Source organism: Agrilus planipennis, unplaced genomic scaffold, assembly GCF_000699045.2.
Source record: "Agrilus planipennis isolate EAB-ADULT unplaced genomic scaffold, Apla_2.0 scaffold32, whole genome shotgun sequence".
Lineage (NCBI taxonomy): Eukaryota > Metazoa > Arthropoda > Insecta > Coleoptera > Buprestidae > Agrilus > Agrilus planipennis.
The window spans coordinates 199419-225681 of record NW_020439506.1 but is presented as its reverse complement, the minus strand read 5'-3'; the positions used below and the strand labels follow the sequence as shown (position 1 = coordinate 225681).

The following is a 26263-nucleotide window of genomic DNA, read 5'->3' as shown; positions in this document are numbered from 1 at the left end:
TGTAAATGGTTATTTTGAGGAGCTTGACGAATCAGTCTATAGAGATGGCATTAATAGACTGGAACACCGCTATGAGAAATGTATCAGCCTTGGAGGAGATTATGTTGAGAAATAAAAAAAAAAAATTTTTAAAAACCTTGTTTTTCTTGGTCAGGCCGGAAACTTATCAATCCACCCTCGTATATGGAACTGTGACATTCGTCTATTCATACTACATCCTGAAGACGCTCGCCGAACATAAAACGGATGTGTACAACATACCTATCCTTAAAATTCAACATGGATGTGTTTATAACATCATATGGATAAGCAAGTGCTATATGGAATCCTATAAATGGTACGACAACGATATCGTTCGTCTTTTTATCCGACTGTCAGAGGCTTCTAACTTATAAACGAAATGACTTGAAATTGACACATCCATAAATCTTTGGTCAAGAGACGAAAATCGTTTTTTTTTTCCTGCCTATGATTGTGGGATATCAATGAAAAGAGCTTTGCAAGCAGAACACAATATTTTTTTAAACCGTTTTAACTTAAAGTATCACTTTCCGTAACAAAATTTAAATTATGAAAAAAATTTGAACGTCTCTTTCAAATAAAGAATTAAACATTGATCAATAACAATTATTTAATCGAGAAAAGCAATTTTTGATATATAATTAAAAATTTTTTCCATAGCCCTACTGAAAGTACAATATTTTTCCTTTCAGTTGAATAAAGCTCTTTCAAGACAGTGATATTATACAGGCCTCGGGTAGTAATTCACACCCTGAAGGAATGCCGTACTTTATTTCCTTGGTGTCTATAATATGCTATTGTTACTGTATACCTTTTAGGTTTTTTTTTAATGCAGAACCTCTTTACTGCGCGAATGTGACTCACCCTTGATCAGTATGTAAAATTTTAGCACTCTTTTTTAAACACACCACCATAGAATAGTTAATTGTTTTATCGTAACGCCACTTTGACTCATAAATTGATGATTTTACCTAACAATCAAAAATATTACCTATTAGTAATATGTTGATGAAATGTATTATCACAACAATTTCTTAATTTAGACGCCATTAACTGTAAATTATAGCTAGCAAGCAGACACCAGCGATGGTATTAATTTCATCAATAACAACTAAGTATTACACAGAACGTCGTAATTGAATGATAATTTAATAACGTTCAAACAAAGTTGTATTAAAGCCATTCGAGCAGTTTCTGCAGAGGTCGAAAGTCTCCCGTAAATTGACAAAGGGATTTCAGCCATTAAATGAGAACATTCTGTAATAGACGTAGAAAGCACTTTCGAAAATAATTTTCCTTGATGTTAAAAAAGAAACTGAGAATTCGTATGTACGATAGACTGACATGTACAATATAAAGAGCAAATAAAACTCAATTTTTACGAGTAAAGGGAGATGCGCTGATAAGAATCTTTAATGGTCCAATCTGACCCCGCAAAATATTAATAATCTAGATGTTGGCCATTTCTTCCCGTCTAAGGGTTGTAAAATTAAATTTATTATGAAAACACAACCAACGTTTCGCGCTTAATTCTACGGGTCTTTTTCAAGATGGGTATATTTAATTATATCAATAATTCCAAAAGTTGTGAGTAGCATACTTCATTTACTTTCTCTAGCGATGTGCCCCTTTCAATGTCATGGATGCGCGCTGGCAAAATCGTAGGTAGGGAGAAAAAAGCTCATTATACTCTCGACTCTTGTTCATTAAACATACTTTTTCATACAGTACCTGCCAAAAGTTTTGTTCAATCATGAATAGTAGTGCGAGTCGAAAACAAGCGTTAAAGCCTTTAATATGTCTTCAAATATAAATAAACATCTCGTTGATATTTTCAGTAGTAAATGGTACCAATAACAGCACATTTGAGCAATGCAATTGTAGTGGATAAAATGGTCAATTTTTCCGTGCAGTACTGTACGGATTATACGCTGCTCACCGGTTAAGAGTTTGGGCGAGAGTTGTCTCCTTCCTTTTCTGGCCTAGTGCTGTTCTTTTCTACTTTGTGCCGGTCAAACTGAAGGTCACATCGCTACAGAAGGTAAACGAAGTATACAAGAGATACATTTTATGGAATTGCGTTATTATATACCACTACAGAAATCACAAATTACGCCGTTAATACCAGTAAATTTATTGTTACCGTGACAAAAGTCACTAGTGCGCGCTAGGTCTTAGTTTACATACGTCGATAACTTAGTCAAGAAGCAACCAATTTTTTCTCATTAGCTTTAGTGGAAGATAAGTATGTAATTTAGACCCCGATTCTAAAACTGAAAGATACTAGACCAAAAAAAAAAAAATAGCTTCGTGTAGCGGAGACACACAATAACGAATAACCATCTTATACAACAGTTGGAAACTGTCGGAAACTCGTCAAAGTTAAAAAAATCAGTTTTTTTAAAATAGCGCAAAAACTATGGATCGTGTGAAAAATTGATCCAGATAAGAAAAGTTTCTCCTACAAAGACCTACAAAAAAGGATAATTTGTTTACCCGTAAAGTTAAAAAAACCGTCAAAGTACCTTATTATTTTAATTGTTAATAACTAATAATAGCGTTTCTTGGAATTAATTTGGAACATAGTGGAAATAGTGTGCCTTGAAGATCTTAATAATGGCTGAAAATTTTAAATCACTAACATTAACGGGTTTTGCAAAAAGTCAATTGTACTATACTTTTCTTAATACGTTGTAATTTTTTTTGTACGCATCCTGTAACAGTTTTTGAATTGTATTAATTTTTGCAAATTGAATTGTTTAAAAATGCGTTTGAAAAACAGATACGTTTGAACGTTATAAATAAATGGAATAACTTTCTTGTACGTCATTGTAAAGCTGCCACTAATTTACAAATTTAAAAAAAAAAATTGCCCTAAGTCACTTGAGAACGGAGTATTAGATTGATCGTAACTCCGTCAAAAAGAAAAATTTTCCAACCAAATTAACACAGTCAATTAGTTCATCTAATAACTGTGCAAATAGTGGTAATAATTCATCAAATTCTTTTTTGGTACTGACTTTGTAAAGAGTCACGTACTTTCGTTCGAAAGCGCGGATGTACGTGTGCTGACGTCATCGGCAGTATTCTGAAGCTCGCTGTTTTATTCTCCGACCGCTTCAAAATTGCAACAGCCGAAAAAATGCATTATCTCGGAAACTGTACATCGTAAAACATTTTTTTTTTTTTTAATTTGGGGTTGTAGTACAGTCACTGAAGGTTTCCACCTCCGATTTCGTTGAACCTTCCTCAATTTTCATGAAAACTGATGAGTAGTCAAAATTAACATAGTGCCAACTTGCGCTCTTATCCTGGGGGTGGATGCCACCCCTTATCGGGGGTGGAAATTATTTTATGAAAACTAACCCCAGAAATCGATAGAGGGATCAATTGTAAGCAAAATTTGTTATATAGAGTTATTAAAATAAATCAATACTTTTTGAGTTATTAAAGACCAAAGATTTTGATTTTTCGTGAAAAAAATGCATGTTTTAAAGAGGTTTTTCATAAATAACTCAAAAACTATAAGGTTTTACAAAAAGGTTCTCATTACCAAAATTGAAGCTAACAAAAAAAACTCCTTCCTTAAAAAACCTTTTAATATTAATTCAGTGAGCTATAGGTAATTGAATGAATTCAAGCTTAAATAATGAGAAAACGATGCATTTTATAAAATATACTTACTGAACACTTTTTAAGTACTCACAAATACCTATCAAATGAGCTGCAGAAGAAATTGATACCATCAAAATTAAGCAAGTTATGATGAAAATAATATTTTTTAGGAAAAAGTGAAAAATGAAACCTATGCCATTTCCACAAACATTAAAATTTGTAGTAATCCCTATTAGGCATTCACTATTTTAGCATAAGTAATGACTTTAAAAATTTTGACCGGTTTAGAATGCATATTTTTGAAAAAACAATATGATTTATAAAAATCAGAATTTTTCAAATTTTCGTAAATTTCATTTTCTTTTGATAATAACTCCAAAAATACTCGATATAGATACGTAAAAAATAATAGAGAACGAAATTTGAATTTGTTTTTTAAGAAAGATTTTAGTTTTTTTTTTTTGTAGGATAAAAAATAACCGATATAGAAACGTTTAAAGCCTACATTTTACTGCGAGAATCATGTAACCGGGGCCTTTTAACCTTTTATCTTTTAAAAAATAAGGGTTTTAAACGATTAAATTTAATACGGACATATAGCTCTTGAAATTACCTTTGAAATGATTTTTAGATGAACCTAATATCATAAAAATTAATTGAGTTATTATAAAAAAAACAATAACATTTTTTTTGAAAACATTTTGGGGAACAGGTCGATAGGTACATGCTCACAAAACATACATGATGAAAAAATTATTTTTTCATGATTTTCGATTTAAGGGGTGGTTGCTAAAAGGGTTGAAAAATTAATTAAAATCATAAATCATGCATATAAGTGTTGAAAAATATTTATTTTATCTAATTCAACGAGATTACTTACTCCAGAATGCTTAAATCTGCATTTTCCCCCATTTTTAACAAAAGGGACGGATTTCACCCCTAAAATGCAAAAAGCGCAAGTCGAGCATATGTCACTTTTGAAGTTGAGGGTAAAATATACTCAATTCCAAATTTTCATGTAAATCGATGGAGGTTCACCGAAATCGAAGGTAATAGTTAATTTTTACCTTCATTCACTTTACTACGGCTCACGAAAGTAATAAAGTTTGCGAATATTTTCAACTCTCGAAAAACTAGTCCCAGCAACTTATTATTAATTAAGAATAAATAATTGTGATTACATACGATCGGCGATTTTTGCTATCTATATGCAACCACCGTTAATAATTGTGCTTAAAAAAGTTTATGACATATCACCTATACTTTGGAATAATTGTATTAATGTAATTAAAATACTGTGTGATTTAATAATTATTGTATATATTAACTTATTGTTACTATTAAACAAATTTCCGTGAAAATACTAGAAATGGCGCAGTGAACGCCATACGTAACCCTAAAATGTAGCATCGTGCTACAGATGGCGTTTACCGCGCCATTTGTAGTATTTTCTAAAACGCACTGTTAAGACAGCAGGTAAAAGTTGGTCTGTGTTCTGTCAGAGCTGCCTGCGACGCGCTGATGAGATCCAAAAGATCTAAATCGCGATCCGCGTCTGGCAGTTTCGACAGAATACAGACCACTTCGAATTATTTTATTGGATTATGGTAACGTGCCTATCACGTTGAGGTTAGCTACGCCGGGATTCGTTTCAGCAAGTAGATATCCATATATTTAAATGGACCTTGTTGGAGCATACGTAATCCTAAGATGTAGCATAGTACTACAGATGACGTTTACCGCGCTATTTGTAGTAGTTTCTAAAACGCACTGTTAAGACGGCAGGTAAAAGTTGGTCTGTGTTCTGTCGGGCTGCCTGCGACGCACTGATGAGATCCAAAAAGATCGAAATCGCGATCCGCGTCTGGCAGTTTCGACAGAATACAGACCACTTCGAATTATTTTATTAGATTATGGTAGCGTGCCTATCACGTTGAGCTTGGCTACGCCGGGATTCGTTTCAGCAAGTAGATATCCACACAAGTGGACCTTGTTGGAGCATACGTAATCCTAAAATGTAACATCGTGCTACAGATGGCGTTTACTGCGCCATTTGTGATATTGTCAAAAACGCACTGTTAAGACAACAGGTAAAAGTTGGTCTGTGTTCTGTCAGGCTGCCTGCGACGCGCTGATGAGATCCAAAAAGATCGAAATCGCGATCCGGGTCTGGCAGTTTCGACAGAATACAGACCACTTCGAATTATTTTAAATTTGATTTTCGTGACATACTTGTAGGTATATACATAAAAAATTTATATATATTTCAAATTTTATAAATATGTTTTACTAGCAGCGCTTTACAAATATTATGATTTCGAACTGAAAACTTATTTTTTTCAAAATAATATTAGCTTACATTACTCATCAATAGTGTACCTTTTAATTAGTCCACAAAATTTTAGAATCACTTTAGCGGCCTTAAAAATATTGTCCCTGTGTTTATCAGCATCTTTTTTTAATGTTTGAAATTTTATGACTAAAACCAAAACTTTTTAACAATTTTAATTCAAAATTAGTATTTTAACTTAACTAATTAATATTTGACTGCTCATATGAACACATGTTCCAAATCCTACAATTACCACATTGCTCAATAAATTTTGTCGTTCAATACGAGACAACGCTAGATTCGTCATTTTATTTTTCTAAAAGTAGCAGGTAGGTACTATATTTTTATGAATACGTGTGTTTCATGTAGATCTGTCAACTCATTCGTATATTTGTAGTGGTTTAAATTTTATGTGTCACATTATTTTCGTACAATGGAGAAACATGAATATCGTGCAGTAATAAAATTTTTATTTTTGGAAGGTGTAGCGCCAAAATAAATTCACGAGCGATTGTTAAAAGTGTATAAGGACTCTTTACCTTTACTTCGAACAGTAGAAAGATGGGTTGCTGCATTTAAATGTCAAATAAGTTTTGAAGACGATCCATGTGAAGGACGCCAAAAAATGCATCGACACCAGAAAACAGCAAAAATACAGAATGATTATGAAGGATCTTCGATTAGCTGAGAAGAGAAATTTAGTAGAAGCACTAGACATCTCATTTTCAGCAATATTTTGGCTGAAGTTTTGAACTCTTCTTTTAAACTCCATACTATGTAGGGTTTAGGTTGTGGTGGTGAGGATTTCGTGATTGACATATGAAAAGTGTACCAAGAGCTTGGGTTAGGGTATGGTATGGTGAATTACTATAATTAAAATGTATTTGCTGTCCACTATCGACAACGGTACTGTTTTGGACTCGATTTGTTCAGGTGATAGGACGAAGAAATAAAAATAACGCGAAAACGGTAAACTTTTTTATATACAAACAAAAGAGATAAAGACTAGAAATAAAATGTGAAATTGGAGCGTAAGGTTACAATTTTTGATTTCGACGAAACGAAGACTTGATCAGAACTAACTTTAGTTTTTGAAAATAGATTGTAAAAAGGGTGATAAGGAGGAGCCCGGAAATGTCGTTTAGAAGGAATACTGAGAATTTAAGTTCAATTACCGAAGAAACCCATCATAAAATTGCAATTAGGAAAAGTAACGATTATAGACGTCATGAAGTTAGTATATAGAGTTGAATTGTTAAAAGGGATAATAGAAAAGTACGTACGCAATTAAATAGTCGAATAAAGAAATTCGAAGTGGTCAGTATTATCTATCAAAACTGTCAGATGCGGATCGCGACTTCAGTTTTGTTGGATCTCATCAGCGCGTCGCAAACAGCTTCGACAGAACACAGACCTACTTTTACTTGCTGTCTTAACACCGCGCTTTAAGAAATCCTACAAATGGCGCGGTAAACGCCATCTGTAATACAATGCTTCTTTTTACGGATCACTGTATCCAGGCGTAGCTCACGGCTACGTGAAAGGCGCGTTACCATAATCGAATAAAGAAATTCGAAGTGGTCAGTATTCTGTCGAAACTGCCAGATGCCGATCTCGATTTCGATCTTGTTGGATCTCATCAGCGCGTCGCAAACAGCTTCGATAGAACACAGACCAACTTTTACTTGCTGTCTTAACAGCGCGTTTTATAAAATCCTACAAATGGCGCGGTAAACGCCATCTGTAGTACAATGCTACATTTTACGGATCATTATGTATCCAGGCGTAGCTCACCACTACGTGAAAGGCGCGTTATCATAATCGAATAAAAAAAATCGAAGTGGTCAGCATTCTGTCGACACTGCCAGATGCGGATCGCGATTTCGATCTTGTTGGATCTCATCAGCGTATCGCAAACAGCTTCGACAAAACACAGACTAGTGTGTATTCTTTCTATCTTCGCGCACATTTCTTCAAGGTCACAATTCTAACAAATTGAAATGGACTGTATTTCTGTTAAAACTATGAATGCGCCTAAATCGACTGTTAGTAGCTGATCTCCTTTGCTATTACATAAATAAACAATTTTTATCTTATGGTGAGGTCACCGACTATAATAATGAAATCAAAACGCACAGATAATTCAACGGAGTTGTATTATTACAAGAATGACCTACCTTGACGAATGAAAAATAGTTTTATTTTTCATAGTGTTATGATGGTCATAGGCACAACCTTTTCTAGACAAAGTTATGTACCGACCCCTGTAGGTATATATATAATACCATTATTTTTGCTTCGGGTGCAAAAAATAGAAAATTGATTTTCGTCATACTCATACTGTTAAATTAATTTGTCATTTTAATTTGTTGATGTAACAAAAGTAACACCAATTAATCAAAACTTTTTAGAACTGCTGAAGCCCATTCTTTTGTCACATGTAAAAAGGGTATACGTTTGTTTCCGGATTTTATTTGGGAGTACGATTAGTTGCAATGAAGAAAAAAACAAACTCCAAAGTTTGTCATTGTTATAAAGTACGAGCCGCACAATAACAGTGGTTTCGACTGTAATACGCTTTCCGTCCAATGTTTCGTTTTAGGAAAATTGAACAGCGGTGGAAATTGTATATCTCTTTTCGAACTTATTTCTATCAGTCTACATTTGCTGAGATTATCAGGATCTTCTAGTTTTTACGATCCATCGTAAAGCAGAATTTTCTCGGAATTGGTGCATAGACGAGATTTACGATTTAGAAAATACGCGTACCTATGAAGATGGATACATTAAGCAAAAGTAAAAAGTTTATTTACGAGTTTCAATTAGCATTTACCTGTTTTTCTTAAGAAAAGACCAATTTAATGCGCAACATTTTTCGTTGATATCTACTCGTAAAGATTATACATTTATAACATATATATATACATATATATTGAAATACCTTTTTTAATATTTCTTGAGTATGTATCTTTGGTCTCATCAAAAGCATCGTAGATAAGAAATGATGCGGTTGGAGTTTGACATACCAAAAAAAGAACTACAACACCAATGAGAAGCAGCGTTATACGATTTTCTTGGGACTGGGACATTTGATCCTGTAAAAAAAAATCTTCATTTTAAATACAATGCAAGTATAAATGTATCAATTTATTTTTTCTATATACTATATGCTAAGTAGCAAAAACCGCTGCACGCGATGTTATCATTATGTTATTACAAGAAAAAAACTGAAATTTAGCATACTAATGAGTTGAATTCAATTTTATGAACGAAACTTGTAGGTTGCCTCTACGTTTGCAACTAATGTTTGTGTAAAGTGACTGTGTGTTCTGAAAATTCCAGAGTGTCCTTAAACTTTAAATTCGGTTGGAAAAGTAAAATTCATTCAAACGTCGGGAATTTATCTTTCATCTTCTTCATAGGATTGTCAGTTCTAAGACTGGTTCATCACGCACCTCTACTCTTTCCTATCCTAATCTTCGCATTTCCCTAAAACTTCTCACACTTTTTGAATGCTTCTAACCTTTTCTTTTCAGCCATGTCTATCGTCCACGTTTTGCACTCATATGCAACCGTGTTCCAGACATACACCTTTAACAATCTTTTTCAATTTCTAAATTAACCGTTAGCTAACATAGAAGTGATTTTTTTTGTTAAAGACGATTTGCCGCTGCGATATTCCTTGTTTTATATCTCCACTGCTCCATTCAACCTGTATTATCTGAACTCCTAGATAACAAAAATTACCGATTTCTTCTAATGTTTCGTCTGTTGTCATTAATCCACCACTCTTTCTCTACTTTTTCTTCCCTTTTGTATTACTTTTATTTTTAAACATGCATACAATTTTTTAGACATCTTTTAGAAGTGAGTTAGTTTAATATGAAATATTATTCTGAAAATTCATTTCTTGAATTCTTTTTTGCCCACTACACACTTCCTCAAATTAATGAGGAAAAATTTGTTGCTGTTGTCACACCCCCGCCGGGAATCGAACCCGGGCTCTTTGGCTTTACGCGCCAATGCTTTGACCACTAAGCTACGAGAGATGACAACAGCAACAACGACAAACCGTACTTATTAGGTCACAAATCCGTCGAACTAATATATACTATGATTAAACATACATACAATTTTTTNCAAAAAAAAAAGAATTCAAGAAATGAATTTTCAGAATAATATTTCATATTAAACTAACTCACTTCTAAAAGATGTCTAAAAAAATTGTATGTATGTTTAATCATAGTATATATTAGTTCGACGGATTTGTGACCTAATAAGTACGGTTTGTCGTTGTTGCTGTTGTCATCTCTCGTAGCTTAGTGGTCAAAGCATTGGCGCGTAAAGCCAAAGAGCCCGGGTTCGATTCCCGGCGGGGGTGTGACAACAGCAACAAATTTTTCCTCATTAATTTGAGGAAGTGTGTAGTGGGCAAAAAAAAATTCAAGAAATGAATTTTCAGAATAATATTTCATATTACTTTTATTTTTCATTCCATACTGTTTTGTCAGTACCACTTCTATTTTATTTAAGGCTATCTCTAACTCCTCCTTGTCAGATCCTAACACTGCCAATATTATCTGCAAATCAACGCATACTAATCTTTTGCCCCGTAAATGCCTGTCTGATTCCCTTCCGTTGCTGATCAAATTTTATAATTGCCTGCTACTATTTATACCAACTATTTATCACTCATCTACTCCGTCTTTATGTAGGTCATATTCTTCTGAATTTATATTTATCAAAATAAAAAGTCATGAATGCTCAACAACATCCCTACCATCTAAAAGTCCTACTGCGAGGCATTTTGAGAGGTAGTGGTAGCTTAGTAAAATTGAGGCAGGACCACCACCAGAACATCAAAAGATTAACCAGAATAAAAGAGTTGCTTTTTTATAATTAAAAAAAAAGTTTATTATGAAACTCTGTAATAGCTTCGGCATGTGATGTCTTCTAACTGTTTTATTTAGATTTCTACGCCAATTATGTTTCATAACGCGAAAACTTTACAGGTTATAAATCGAATGATGTAAAAGAGCAAACTGTGACTGTAACCTAGCCTTACTTAACCCAACCTAACTTAAATTACCTAATAATGCTTTTATCATGTGACGGCAGGAAATGACAATCCTCTCGAAGTGTTTCTTTACAGTCAATCAATAGAAATCAATAGAAATCCTTATTTTTGATTAATTAATTTAACAATGGGTTCGGTTTGGTTGCTTCACTAACTTCAATACATACAACAAACAGTGGAATTATTTAAAAGTCATCCATAAATTACGTATGACCTTTAGGGGAAAGAGGTTTATCATTTTATTAAGATTTCTTACGAAGGGGAAGGGGTTTGTAATCCGTCTTACGTAAGGAGTTTTTTCCTTACAAGTTCTTCTTAAAATCATTTAATTTTAGCTGTCTTTGACTTTTATTTTGATGTTTGAATTTTGAATTGAAAAAAACATTGGAATACAATGAAGAAAGATATAAGAAATAGTTTAAAGTGGATAGAAAAACACGTGGAGAAACAAGCAGAGGAGCAAAAGAAAAGAATAAGGAGATTAGAAATGGAACTGGAAAAGAAAATAAGTGAAGAAAAAAAAAAAGAAAACGTGATGTTTTTTAGAATGGAAATGAAAGAGAATAAAAAGAAGAGGGAGTTAGAAAGATTTAAAAGGGAAGGTGAGACTGAAGGTAGAAGTGAAGGAAATATGGAAAATTTAAAAGAAAGTACATATACGGGGCAAAAATGGAGAAGTGGAGAAAAAACTACAGATGGTTAAACCAGTCGAAGAGTGAGAGGATAAGATGAAAGATGGTATAACTGTGGAAGAGAAAAATACAGAAGAGATTGGAACCAATGGTAAAAGATGAGAAAAAAAAGTGAATAATACGGTTGAAGTTGGATACAAGAAGATAATAACAGATGAGGTAGTATGGATATGAGATAAGGAAAAAGAAGAAATGGTAAAAAAGAAGAGACGCGGATATTTCGTAGGAAACAAGAACCGGCATATCTAGCAGGTAGATAGAGAGAAAATATATTAGAGAGAGATGATTGACGAAAAACAAGAATAGCTTGAGCCTTTTGAAAGTAATAGTACAAAAAAGAAAACAAAATATAAAAGAAATATAAAATAGGGCATATAAACAGTATGTAATTTCGGGTTAAAAAATGTAAAGTTAATTTTTGTGAATGAATATTTGTTAGGCTAGCATAAGTTGAGTATTAAGATAAGAAAAAACTTGTAGAAAAAATTACTTCTTGTTTTAATAAAAACTCTCGAAATCTTCTAAACAAAGTGTAATACCCCTCACCCCAAAAGCTTTAAATATATATTTATTTTACTTAAATAAGAGTATGTATACTTTAAAAAAATTAATTCGATTTTACGGATGATAAAAACAAATGCAGAAAGTTTTTGGGGGAGAGATCGTGAAAAATCTTTCTTAGGAGGATGGGAGTCTCAACCTAGACTTCGCTAGGCCCTTATGGAAAATTGCCCTCTGTCAAACTCATTGAAACATTGGATTCTGGTAGTTCTCCACTTGTAGATCAAAGATCTCAATGGAGGTTAATCATAAAAATTTATCTTTTTGGGATATCGTCCGTTGAAGTTCTATTCATCCATAAGGACTTCCAGGAAACAATTACAACAATTATAAGTATTGAATACGTTCAAGTATACATATATGCACATATTGACGTTTATACCTTCGTGTATTGTGTATTATATGTCATGATTGCGGACTAAGGGTGGTAATGTCTCTTCGAAAGAGTAGTACATCTCAACGTCATAGTGTATATATGCGGAAAGTTGGTGTACTCATAGGTGTAATCAGGCACCACCACAGAATATAAAACTTGTATATGAATCTACCAACGTTTCGTTGTAACTACACCTTTAGTTTTCATACGTCCTATAAACTATAAATTCTGTGTTGGTGCCTGACTACACCTTTGTTGAGTACACCATTATGTTGAGGTGTACCTACCACAATTGCAGAGTGCATTACCATCCCTGGTCCTAAATCATGGCATATCCATAATATGCAATACGCGTAGGTATGTATAATACATATGCTGTATGGGTGCGAAATATGGACGGTAGGCGTGGCAGAAAAGAAAAGGTTCTAAGCGTTCGAAATGTGGTGTTACAGGCGAATGATGAGGATACCATGGATAGAGAAGGTTAGAAATGAAGAGGTATTAGAAAGAATAGGAGAACAGAGGACTCTACGGAAGTCGATAAGAAATAAGCGAGATAGGTTGGTAGGACACCTGCTTAGGTGTGAAGGTCTAGTCAGAGATATATTAGAGGCAGAAACGGGAGTTAGGAGGGGTTGTGGTAGACCTAGATTAGATTACTGTACGCCAATAGTTAAGAATGTGGGTTCTTCTAGTTTTAGGAAAATGCGAAGATTAGCTCAGAATAGGAAAGAATGGAGGTGCGTGTCGACTGACGATCTTATCGTAGTGGCGATCACGTGCATCTGTTTTTGTTTTATATATACTACGCGTATGTATGTATGTGTGTGTAAAAGTTGTTTTCGCATTCAATCTATTTCTTTCGTTTTAAGTAAAAGTTCTCAAGTTGGGTCTAGAGGCAAAATAAAATTGGGTTCGAATGGTGGATGTGAAATAAACGTGATAAAATAAAGTGGTCTGTCAGAAACGGAGGAAATACGAAGCAATATCGTTTAGAATTTTTTTAATTAAACTCAGATGCTCGTTCGCCTCTAAACTGACATTCGCAAAAGAATGTAAGAAAAATCGAGTATTTCAATTTTTTGTTTGCAACTAACCGTTTGTTGAAACGGAACGAAATACCGGATTAACGAGTATTGCTTGTCGGATGGGCTTATTTTGGAATCTTTTTCCATTAATCTTTAAATACAAACAAATGCACAGTCGATGCAAAAATAGGTCACCTTCCAAAAGATTGCGTCGCCAAATATGCAAATTGTAATCTGACAGGCGTTCATAATGGTTGTTGGATGTCAAACTTTAATTATGAGCGTGTAACTGTATTGGGCGCAATTTTATTCCGTACGTAAATTCTCCCGTCAACTCATCAGTGACCGAGGGTCATTTCTTTTTTATTGGAAAATATTCACTTGTAACCACGGGCGCCTTTAAATTTTCATATCAAACTTTAATAGTATAATGAAGTTTTGTCAATCAGTTTATTAGTGCGGAGGAATCGGAGGGTGAATGTCGAAAACGACTATTCGGACGCAACTTTTTTGACAAAATACTTTAAAAACATGCTAATTATGTATTATAAAGGCTAAGAGAAAAGTAATTTCGGTTTTTCATGTCTTTCAAAGCAAATTTATTCATATAAATATTTAGCATTATTCAATGATACCTATATGCGCAATCCTGATCGATGCCACTTTTCTGGTACAAACATAATTCACTTGGGAGTTTTTTTACCAAAAAACCAAACCAAATACAGTCGAACTTCGATAACTCGAATTTTTGATAAGTCGAACCAAATTGGTTGGCAATAGCGTCAAAAATAGGAAATGCGTGTAAATTTGTCTTGATTACTCGAACTTCGATTACTCGAATATCTTGATAACTCGAACGAAATATTTTACGCCAACTTCGATAAGTCGAATTTTCTGGGGTAATCCCGTAATTACGGTCGATTTTAACCTATCGTTTTTAACGTATTTATACAGGCAGTTCAGTTTCTGCGCTTGCTAAGTTCACTTGTTTGACATACTACTTACTACTAACAATAAGTAAAAAATACTGTGCCTATTTCATTTATATATTACATTAAAGACATTTTTGCGTGTGTTAATATGTCATCAAACGTACTTTAAAAACATTGTCTGTTGGTTAAAAATTTGAAAATTCGTTGAGTGTCTTGCGTTCCTATTTAAAAGTCAGTGAATATACAACCGATGCCCTGTATAATAGTTTAAATGAAATTGAAGCTTTTTTCGAAAACCAAAATAAGAAATCCGTTCGTCAGTCACAAATAACTGACTTTTTTACAGTAAAATAGTAAATACATGCATATATGTATATATGTACTTGTAGTACATACATATGTACATACTTACTATGTATGTAAAAATATGTTGATAGTACCTACTGTTTCATAATTTTTGTTATTCCTTTGAAAAGCATAGATATCAATTAAGGCACTTATGTAACATTTAACCAATTTTTACTGAAATAAATACATAAATGTTCATTCACAAAGAAATACTAATTAAAGAAGTACGAGTATTATTTGATAATTCGAAGTTTTTATGTGTCACATCGCAGTTCGAGTTATCGAAGTTCGACTGTAATTTCTACAAACCTCTTTTGAAGCGAACTTTACATAACTGAGAGACTTTCTTAGAGACACTGTAGTTCTTAGGCTTTCACGGCCGGCGTCTATCGATGCTGTGTTTTCTTCCGGGCTTTCGGCCGTGGTCCGTGGAATCTTGCTTTTCCAAACGTTTCGCCGTTCTTTGCTGACGACATCTTCAGTAGTAACTTAGAAGTCGCGCTGACTTAGCACCTGCCCAGTCACCACTGAAGATGCCGTCAGCAAAGAACGGCGAAACGTTTCGAAAAGCAAGATTCCACGGACCACAGCCAAAAAGCCCGGAAGAAAAAGACAGCATCGATTTTACAGAGATCGAAACAGACAGACGGGGTAAGGTCCGGGCTATACGGTGGATGCATCAAAACTTCTAATCCAAGCTGTCACAATTTTTGTCGATTAACTAACTAAGATAGGCATGTGTGGTCTAGCGTTTTTATTAGGTATTTATCAATTCTGCTCCAGTTGCATTAGTTGCTAATAGTAGAGTCGAATCAATGGCTTGGTCAGGTTCGAGCAGCTCCTAATGAACAAGTCTTTTCTAGTCCCATCAATCACTCAGCATAATCTTACTTGACGTCAATACGGGCTTATTATCGTATGTTGTCCACTTTACATCTCTAGTAATCATTTATCTCAAAAATGGCTTGATTTCGTTTCGTTTCAGCAGCAGTTCACAAATGGAATCTCGGTCCATTAAATTTTTTACTGTTAATTCATGTCGAACCCAAGTATCGAAATTCTTTTGATATTCAGTCTTATGTAAATGATTTAAAACTGTTTTATGGCCGATATTTAGATCAGTAGCGGGAAGATGAGACAAAATATGTCGGTTTACCTCGATTTTTTTAAAAAATTTATCAACTTTTTTAACGATTGACCAGCCAGGCCGAGGTTCTCCCTTAACATTTAACTTTCTGGCGTCCACTTAAGCACTTAATTACCATAAATGCCACAAAATTCTCAATAAGCCTGCGCTGCAGTTTTCTTTTTTCGGAAGTAAAGCAGAATAGAATATGACGAAAATGACCTTATGAAATCTCGCTACCTTTATGTCTGGAATACTCAATAGACTGTTGCCTTTGAAACGCACTACAGAATCGCTTTGTTGAATAAATATTGCTACTATTATAATTAACTACTGCATTTCTTGTTATGTTAAATTGTTACGTTCGTAAGAATATCAAAATATTTTCTAAAATTTATCAAATTACGATTTTACTATAAAATGTTCGAAGTTATTAACAAATACAATAAATTATATATTACAGCTAATTTATCATATTGTAATTTTAAGGAAAAATAACTATACTGAATATAATACTTTCGTTTTATTTCTAACAGTGTCTAGTTTTAAGTATGTACGACCCTACAATCCCGTGCACAATGCGTGATTGTGTTTACATTTAGCCCATCTCTTAAAAGAACAGACTATAGAGGTATACGACTTCAGAGACATCTATTAAGAAAACCGGAATTAGTTTTTCCCTTATCCTAAATATAGCAATGTGACCCCATTTTCATAAAAAACAACAAAAAATGTTATTTCTAAAAGAAACATTTTTTTTCATACTCGCTATTTTAATATTAATAAAAAAGGTCCTACAATTTTTTTTTAAGAAGTTAAGTATTTTAGAAGACAAAAACTTTTAAATATAGTATCCATATCATCTCCTTGGTAACCAGTGAATGTAGAATCTTAGCTAATTAGAGTGCAAACGCTGCACATATATTATAATTTAATGAAGCTTGAAGTCAAAAATAATACTAATTCTTTTTATTACAAATCAAATGAGGAATAATAAGTGTAAATATTTACTTAACACAAATATAGACCAACTATTACCAAGAATTATAAAAAATTCAAATTGAAAGGTTAACGAAGATCTGTTCTGAAGAAACAAAAACGACTAGACCTTTAAAACAAAATGTCTTTTTATAGTCCGCTAATAAGACAAACTTAAAAAGATTTTATGAATTTTTAATGTAAAATATTTTCAAGCAGAATTTGAACATGTTACCAGCATCAGGCGCTTATTGTTATTCGGTTATTTTTCACTTTGTCTGTACTATACTTCGTTTACTTTCTGTAGCGATGTGACCTTCAGTTTGACTGGCGCAAATTAGAATAGAACAGCACTAGGCCAGAAAAGGAAGGAGACAACTCTCGGCCAAACTCTTAACCCGTGAGGAGCGTATAATCCGTATAGTACTGCACGGAAAAATTGACCATTTTATCCACTACAATTGCATTGCCCAAATGTGCTGTTATTGGTACCATTTACTACTGAAAATATCAACGAGATGTTTATTTATATTTGAAGAAATATTAACGGCTTCAACGCTTGTTTTCGACTCGCACTACTATTCATGATTGAACAAAACTTTTGGCAGGTACTGTATGAAAAATTATGTTTAATGAACAAGAGTCGAGAGTATAATGAGCTTTTTTCTCCTTACCTACGATTTTGCCAGCGCGCATATAAGACATTAGAAGGGGAACATCGCTAGAGAAAGTAAATGAAGCATACTCATGAAGCGTTTCCTTTGCCAATTTTGATCCTCCCAACTATATCTATACATTATTATCATAAGGTCGTAAGTCCTAAAACTGGTTGACATGCACCTCCATTCTTCCTATCCTGAGCTAATATCCGCATTTCCTTAAAACTAGAACATCCCACATCCTTAACTATTTGCGAATAGTAACCTAATCTAGGTCTACCTCTATTCCTCTTAACTCCTGCTTCTATACATATATAAACATAAAAAAATAGTTTTAATTTAATGCCGCTTACTACAAAAAAAATGTATCTTTAGAAGAAAATATAAAAATATTAGTGTATTATACACACTAAATAATTCCATTGGAAACCTTAGATGTAAATACCTTTTGAAATATGTAGTTCTATTCTATTCTTCTATATTTCAAAGGCGACATTCAAATAATGCTTTTGTACATTACTTCCCTGTGTAACCATTTAAGACTTTTGTATTCAAATTATTTTGTGTAATTTTGTCTTCCTGTAAATATTGAAATCTTTTATTCGAATGCTTTTGTATTCTATATATCTGTTTTAATAACTTGCAAATTGTAACTTAATAATGTGTCTCTTCTGTGATTTGGAACTAAATTCTGAATTATAGTATTTCTTATTTTGAGTACTTTCTAATTTGACCCTACTTTATCTAATCACCTTTAGATCGTCCTATAAAAACACTTCCTTTTTTATAATTATTTCAATTCTCAACGAATCGAGTCTTGTTTGCATTTATGTTTTCCTTTTCATTGTTATAGTTGTAAATATACTCTGTTACTGTTATTATTGATTAATGTTAGCTATTAATGCGTCCTCCATCAGAACTCGAAAGACGGAAACGTATACTTAATAATTAGGTGTTTCTTTATGTTGGACTTTTAAACAATTTTCATAAACTTAATCGGTGATGCCGAATTCCCTCCCGCAGGTAGTTTTGGTTAAAATATAGATAGTCGATTCCGACTTACCGATTTTATTTATCGAAAATAAATATGTATTTATAGTGCACTTCAGTACTTCAGTAAATTAAAGATAAAATAATTTCAGAAAGAAAACACATTTCAGTTATGAAATGTTTATTTATTTAATTTTAACCTGGTTTCCCACTTCCTTAACAAATTCAATGTTTGGAAATTCGTGTGCGTCTAGCTTTTTGATTTTGGTTTTAGCCGATGGGAGGCAATTGATGTATACGTAGGAGGGAATTCGACATACCGAAAATTTTAACCCTAATTAAAAACAGGTATATGGGAGGGAACTAGGCGTTATCCGTAGAGATAGTTGAAGTTACTAGGTAACTTTTGATATTTCTTTAAAAATTATTTCAAGTTTCCTAATTATTACCATTTAGTTTATAATATTAACTAAAATACCTAGTAAATTTATTTCCAAATTGTAATTTTTATTTACGTTTACGAAACAATGGGTTAGTGGGATAAATTGTAGATATCGCTTTAATATTTAGGTAAATTTTCCTTTTTCATTTTCTTCGTGTGATACTCTATATATCACAAGTGAAAAACTTCGAACAAACTTTGATTATTAATTTTCAAATTATCTCTTGAAATAAGAAAATTTATATAACAATAGACCTGAGAGGTACGTAGANCGGATTTTGTTCAAGTGACCACCCTCTTTCGATCCCCCACCTCCACCCGCTTGAAAATATTTTTTTATTGAATTTTATTTGAATTATACGAGTGCGGTTCAATAAGTACCCGTGTTTGAAGACAGAGGACGTTCCTGAGGGAAATTGGTGTTGTCATCGTGTGCTGCCATCTATCAAACCACGTCAAAATGAATTTCAGACTGATTGATAGGTCAGTTTGGATTTGGCAGCCATTCCACTCAAACGTGCTTCGTTTTACGATAACGCACCGGCACATTCATCAGGAGTTGTTGCCGCCAAAATGCAGGAATTACGTTAAGAATTTGCTGCCGCACACCCCGTACTCACTCGACTTAACTCCCTGCGGCTTCATCTTGTTCTCTACCATGAAGAAATGACTAGCGAGAAAGAAATTTAGCTGAAACGAGGAAGTCATCGCCAAGACAGGGGGATTTTGGAGAGTTCGACAAATCTTATTTTTTGGAGGGGTAAAAAAAATGGCAGGGTCGTTAGGAGAAGTGTATCATTCTAAAAGGGGACTATGTTGAAAAATAAAAACACAAATTTTTAAAAAAAAGGTGTCTTCATGTCTAACACGGGTACTTATTGAACCGTCCTCGTAGTGTATGAAAATTGTCAAAATAATCAACTTTCAACCCCCATAACTTTTTATGGGGGTGAGACCGTCGCAATTGTTTTATGGGGTTTTACGCAGGTGACCACCCTCTTTCGATCCCCCCTACCTCACCCCCTTCGGGGGTGGGGAGCCATCATCTAGACATTTACCGCGATCTGTAGTATATTACAACATTTTGTAGAATTCAAAATGTGCAAGAAGTCCATAAGGACAAGGATACTGAGCACCATGATCTTTTCGTTTTGTTTCGTACCTACCACGTAGAGATTAAGTTGATATCCTTGTAAACATTGTTAAACATTTTTGAATTTCACATAATGCAGTAATATACCATATATTACCACGCAGTTTTAAGTAATTTATAAACTTTATAGTTTAATAAGTAAGAGATACATCAATACTTTGTATGATAAAAATTTTCATATTAATTTGTAATTACCTAGTTTGTTAACTATATTATAAAGAATACACAAACAATTTAATATAACATCGGTTATTTTTATGGATTTATAAGTCGTCAAAATTGAGATTTTTTAACATTCTAATCATTCATATTTTCTAAAATATTAATTTTTTAAAAAAAATTTATAGTGGCTTTTTTTTAAGTATTGAATATAAAATAGTTTGCCTCGTTAAAAATAACATTCTTTTAAACAAAATGAGACAACTTTGCCTAACGTCAGCTGTAGTTATGGAGATATTAGGCATATTTTTAAAGAATTCTGGAAAAAAAACTGTGTCCGAATAGTTTTCGACATATGCATCGACCTGTATTAGATTACAGGTATAGTGAATTTTACTTTTTTATGTGAGATGACATTTTTTTGATTTTAAATACATACATACATACGTATAATATAAACATAGCATGCTATTACAGACTGAATAATATTAATATCAGTGAGAAACATACCTGCGAATTAGTCATTACTTTTCGCTGCTTTTGTGATTTATAAACAGCATTGACCAAGAAACAGTTGAATGTTGCTATCAGAACTAGCGGAAGTAATCCGAATACGATCGACGAGAACCAATAATAGACCTTTTGATAGGTTTTGTTTTTTCCGAGTTTTGTCAATTCCGTATCAATGTAACTCGTGTTATAACAGCACGTTTCGTTTTCCTTCATGAAATACGATGGAACGTACAATTCTTTATCTGCATCGGCAGTTGACGTAAAATTTTCTATAGTTTCGTTAGAATACTGATCGTCAGTTAATTCGCCTGAAAAGAGAAATGTTTGCAGAAGTCCATTTTCGTTATCGTTACAATTCGTCTCGTTGTTATTTGCGTTTTCTTCCTCAGGATATTCCAAAATCAAATTGGACTCTCCTTTTTTTCGAGCTTGCTTTTTGCGTTTCCAATCAGGATGGGCACTGTTACTGGTTTCGTTTGTGTTATTATTATTTTCTGGTTGAAAACTATTCTTTTTGGCAGTAATTGTTAGTAAATCTTTGTTTCTTTCAGATTTTATTTTTAACACATTTTTTACACTGTCGCCGTTTTGTTCCTTTGTGATGTTATTTAAAAGAACTTCTGAAATACAATTCCATTCGGAACTGTCATTGGGAGATATGTTATTTTGTATGGTAAAAGATGTGTTCGGGACTACCGAAGCAATTAAACTTTCTGTATCCCTATGGCCGTTATTGTTATTGTTATTGTTGTTGACATTATTGTTGTTATTGTTGGCCGTACACATCTTTTGAATGCATATTTTCTCGAGTTTGAGCTGATGTTCCAGTGGAGTGGTTGCCGTGAAAACAAAACACAGTAAACTTATGATCCAAATAATGGTCTTGGCTCTTCTTTCCGTACAAAGAACCTTACCCCTGATTGGATGACACACTGCGACGTATCTCTCAATCGTAAAAGAAACCGTCAACCAAACCGACGTGCTGCCTATAACAGAAAATTAATAAAACAATATCGGGTGCACACAAAAGAATATAGCTATTTTAATTCAATACAATGCATAATATATGTCGCATGAGGGGTGCAGCTTTACTTTAGAGACATAATTAAAAATCAAGAACGATGGTTTTAGTTGTGCGCTTGTGCCGTTTGATACCGCCACTTACGAGGATGACGACTTAAGAACAAATGATATTTTAATCAGTCTAGCAGCGATAGTAAGAAAAATACCTGCGGTTTGATGTTTATGTGTTACAGTTAAAACCCGTTTTTAAATAGAACGCGTTTTACCTAGTTAGAACTAGTTTTTACTAAATGCCTTTGTAAAACTAGAAATACCTAATTAAAACTAGAATTTACCACTGATATATGTGATTTTCAGATAAAACTAGTTGTCACTCCGAACTTTAGTTAAAACTAGCACTGGAGAAACTAATTTGGGATTGAAAACAAGATATAGTTTTAAAAATATTTATTTATTAAAAAGATCGACATAAAGTATTCAAACAAGACAACAGAACGCAACCATAAAATTTAAAAAAGGGACATTGTTAAGGAACATTCTTACGAAGAACTTTAACTTCGGTCGGAACAGTTTTAAATGACTCGCTTCGGAAAAACGTGTTTTGTCTGGTAAGAACTAGTTTTAACCGATATTAAATTTTGAACATTAGTTAATTCTAGTTTTAACAAAGGCATTTAGCAAAAATTAGTTTTCATTAGGGAAAACACGTTCTATCTAAAAACTAGTTATAAATGAAAGAAATTGGTTAAGATGTGACATAGTACATGAATTGAAATTAAAATAAACTAAAATAGCATTAAAAAGAAATCAACAAATGTTAAAAATGACATTTCAAATCTTCATTAAATTACTACACGTAAAGGAGGAGCATCTAAAAAAAGGCTAACAACATCTGACAGCTGTGACGTCAGAGTTGGAGTGGAGAGGGTAAAAGTAAACTTAAAGTACGAGAATGAACCTTCTTAAGAAAATACATGGGATTTTGCGCTAGAACTGTCAAATTTATCTACTAGTCGAACGTGGACGAAACACGACAAATCAATAAGATTTCCAGTTTAGTCTCGACATTTTGTGAACCGTCTACGTGTGCATCTCAACCTTTGAAAACGATGTACCTATATAGATTTTAGTGAAATAATGAATTTGTATAATGAATTTATCTTTAATACGTAATCGGATGATTCTGAATTTGTCATTCGCCACAATGCAATTCCTGCAAAGCGGAAGTCTAGGGTGGAGGCAACAAATTACATTTAGTTGGAATATAATATATGTAATTAATAACAATACTTTTGAATTTTTTTAATAAAAATATAGACGTTATATAAATTAGTAATTTTATTAATTTTTTTTAATCCTGTGCATAATTATGCTATTTTGTAATTACTTTACGAGGGCGGTTCAATAAGTACCCGTGTTTAAAGACACAGGACGTTCCTGAAGGAAATTGGTGTTATCATCGTGTGCTGCCATCTATCAAAACACGCCAAAATGAATTTCAGACTGATTGATTGAAAGGTTAGTTTGAATTTGGCAGCCATTCGACTGAGACGTGTTTCGAGGAGATGAAAACAAAGTTAGATACTGTTTATGGAGACATTTCGCCATCTATGACCACAGTTAGATATTGCTTCAACGAATTTAAACGTGAGCAAAGTTCCGTTTTTGATAGTAGCGACCAGGAAGCCTGACAAACGTTGTTACCGAGGAAATCATTTTACGCATTTTTTAGGAAAAGGAAGAATGATCACTGGACAATACTACAGCGAATTATTAGACCGCTTCGACAAAAAGGAGACACGGACGCATTTGACGAAAATGAAGGTGCGTTTTCAACACGATAACGCACCGACACATTCATCAGGAGTTGTTGCCGCCAAACCGCATGAATTACGTTATGAACTGCTGCCGCACACCCCGTACTCACTCGATTTGTTTCCCTGCAACTTCATCTTGTTCTGTACCACGAAGAAATGACTCGCGAGAAAAAAATTTAGCTCAAACGAGGAAGTCATCGCCTAGACAGGGGGGAGAGTTTGACAAAGGTAAAAAAAAATGGCAGGGACTTTGGGAGAAGTGTATCTTTCTAAAACGGGACTATGTCGAAAAATAAAAAAAATTAAAAAAAAAGAGGTTTTCATTTCTAACACGGGTACTTATTGATCCGCCCTTGTATATAGTGAAAGGTATTTTCTAAAGTATAATAATATGTATTATATTATTAATATAAGATTGCGTGTGCGTCATCAACATAGTCTGTACGAAGCAATCCAATCGATACTGGCTAAAATTCATATTTTTTTATCAAATATGATATAAGCTCCCCCTGGGAATTGTGTGCTATATCGTTTTCATGACAGTCAAGGAGAGTGAACTTAAGTAAGACCAACATGATATGCTATACGTTCCAACTCATTTGTTTTTTTGTGATACGAGGCAGCATGATAGAGAATATGTGCTGTATGTCGATGAATCTTTTAAAAATGCAATAATATATTTATTAAAAATTGAAACAAAATATTTCAAAGAGCAAACAATCCATTTTCATTGTGCAATGATCCATTTTAAGGTTGACAATGGTAAGGTTGGAACATATTATTATAAAGTGCAAATAATCCATTTTCAAAGTGCGAGTGATAAAAGTTAATGTTATTTTTTTTAAAGTGGTTTTAAATATACAAATATAACGTACAAAAAGAAGAAAGTACGACAATCCTTCAAGGGTAAAAAACCCCTGGGAAGGGCGTATACGATTTATTTTTCCTGATATCAGGGACGCAAAATTAAAGCAACGTAACCTCTGAAGTAAGAAATCGCATTTACTGTTTACTCGGAAATAAGAAGTATTAGGAGTAAGACGTAAATGCGATCTTTTACTTTTACTTTGTTGTGCTGTCGGCCCTGAAACCAAAGAAAAATATTATACATTCGCTGGGGATATGGTAACAATGATTATTCGCGATTTTTGAGCTATAATAAAAATGACACCAAAATAACAAAAAAAATAGTACGTGGTACAAACATCACTGAAAAATACTGCGTCTTTACCGATTAAAATTGATTTGTAATAGTTGGAGAGCTGATGTACAAAAACAAAACATGCCATCTCAACCTTCTGACACCTGGTACATCAACTTTTTAAGTAATTTAGAGCATTTTTAGGCTTCTGTCAGAGCCGCACTGAAGATTTTGACCCGGGGTGCGATGTAACCAAATTTCTCTTTTTTTCACATTTCTTGAGTTATTTGGCCCGGGGTGCATTTGCAGTCCGGCCCTGGGTTCCGTACTTCAAAACGAAAAAAACGGAACCCTTATAAGATCACTTTGTTGTCCGTCTGTACGTCAGTCCATCCGTCTGTCTGTCTGTCAAAACACTTTTTCTTAGCAACGGGTGGAGGTATCAAGTTGAAATTAACTTCAAATACTTACGCCTGCGGTACATCGAAGCTCTAAAAAAAATCAAACTTATAAGTCAACGCAATCCAATGATACGGCCATTTGAGCTTTATTTTCTAACACGTCGCAGGAGAATCAAAACCTATAGGGTACTTGCCATAGACTTAGAATCATGGAATTTGGTAAGAAAGAAGGTCTTACAGAAAATCGTTAATTTGTTTTTCCATCATAAAAAAAATATCTCTTTGCGATTACAAACCTTTAATTCAAATGTGATTATATGTTTCGGGGACTGATTTGGGAGATGGGGGCAAATTTAAAACATACTCGGAGACAGAGGGAAAATTTTCGAGACTCAATTTCCGTGACAGAGATTTTAAGTAAATTATACCGTCAAAATCAAGCGGTTAGGTTGACATATTTACGATTTACCACCCTCTCCCCCTTACCTCGAAAAGGGCTCAGATTCTGCCTATATATCATGTAAGAAAAAAATGTTCTAAATTACTTAAAAGACTGTTGTACCAGACGACATGGTATTTTTACACGTTATCCAAACCAGTGGTATATTGTTTATTAAAAAACGTATGTTTTTTATAAAATCATTAAAATGGTTGTCAATCGACGAAAAATTAACTTACAGCAAATATTAAAGTCGCTTTTTATTAACAAAGGCTACAGATGGCGTTCACTGTGCCGTTTGTAGTATTTTCTGAAATGCACTGTTAAGACAGCAGGTAAAAGTTGGTCTGTATTCTGTCGGAGCTGCCTGCGACGCGCTGATGAGATCCAAAAAGATCGAAATCGCGATCCGCGTCTGGCAGTTTCGACAGAATACAGAC

General features: G+C 33.6%; 1 protein-coding gene across 5 annotated transcripts in view; it reads right to left on the bottom strand.

The window, feature by feature from the left end:
- LOC108735748 overlaps positions 1 to 26263 on the bottom strand; it is a 169201-nt gene that overhangs the window by 9129 nt on the left and 133809 nt on the right. For all 5 annotated transcript variants that reach the window (XR_003232063.1, XM_018467880.2, XM_018467879.2 and 2 more), the window contains exons 4-5: positions 21000 to 21988; positions 8910 to 9063 (exon numbers count right to left, since the gene is read on the bottom strand). Coding sequence is in view for 4 of the 5 variants with exons in the window: in XM_018467880.2 (XP_018323382.1) it covers positions 8910 to 9063; positions 21000 to 21988 (1143 nt within the window). In the remaining variant the exon portion in view is untranslated. The remainder of the gene's footprint in view (positions 1 to 8909; positions 9064 to 20999; positions 21989 to 26263) is intronic.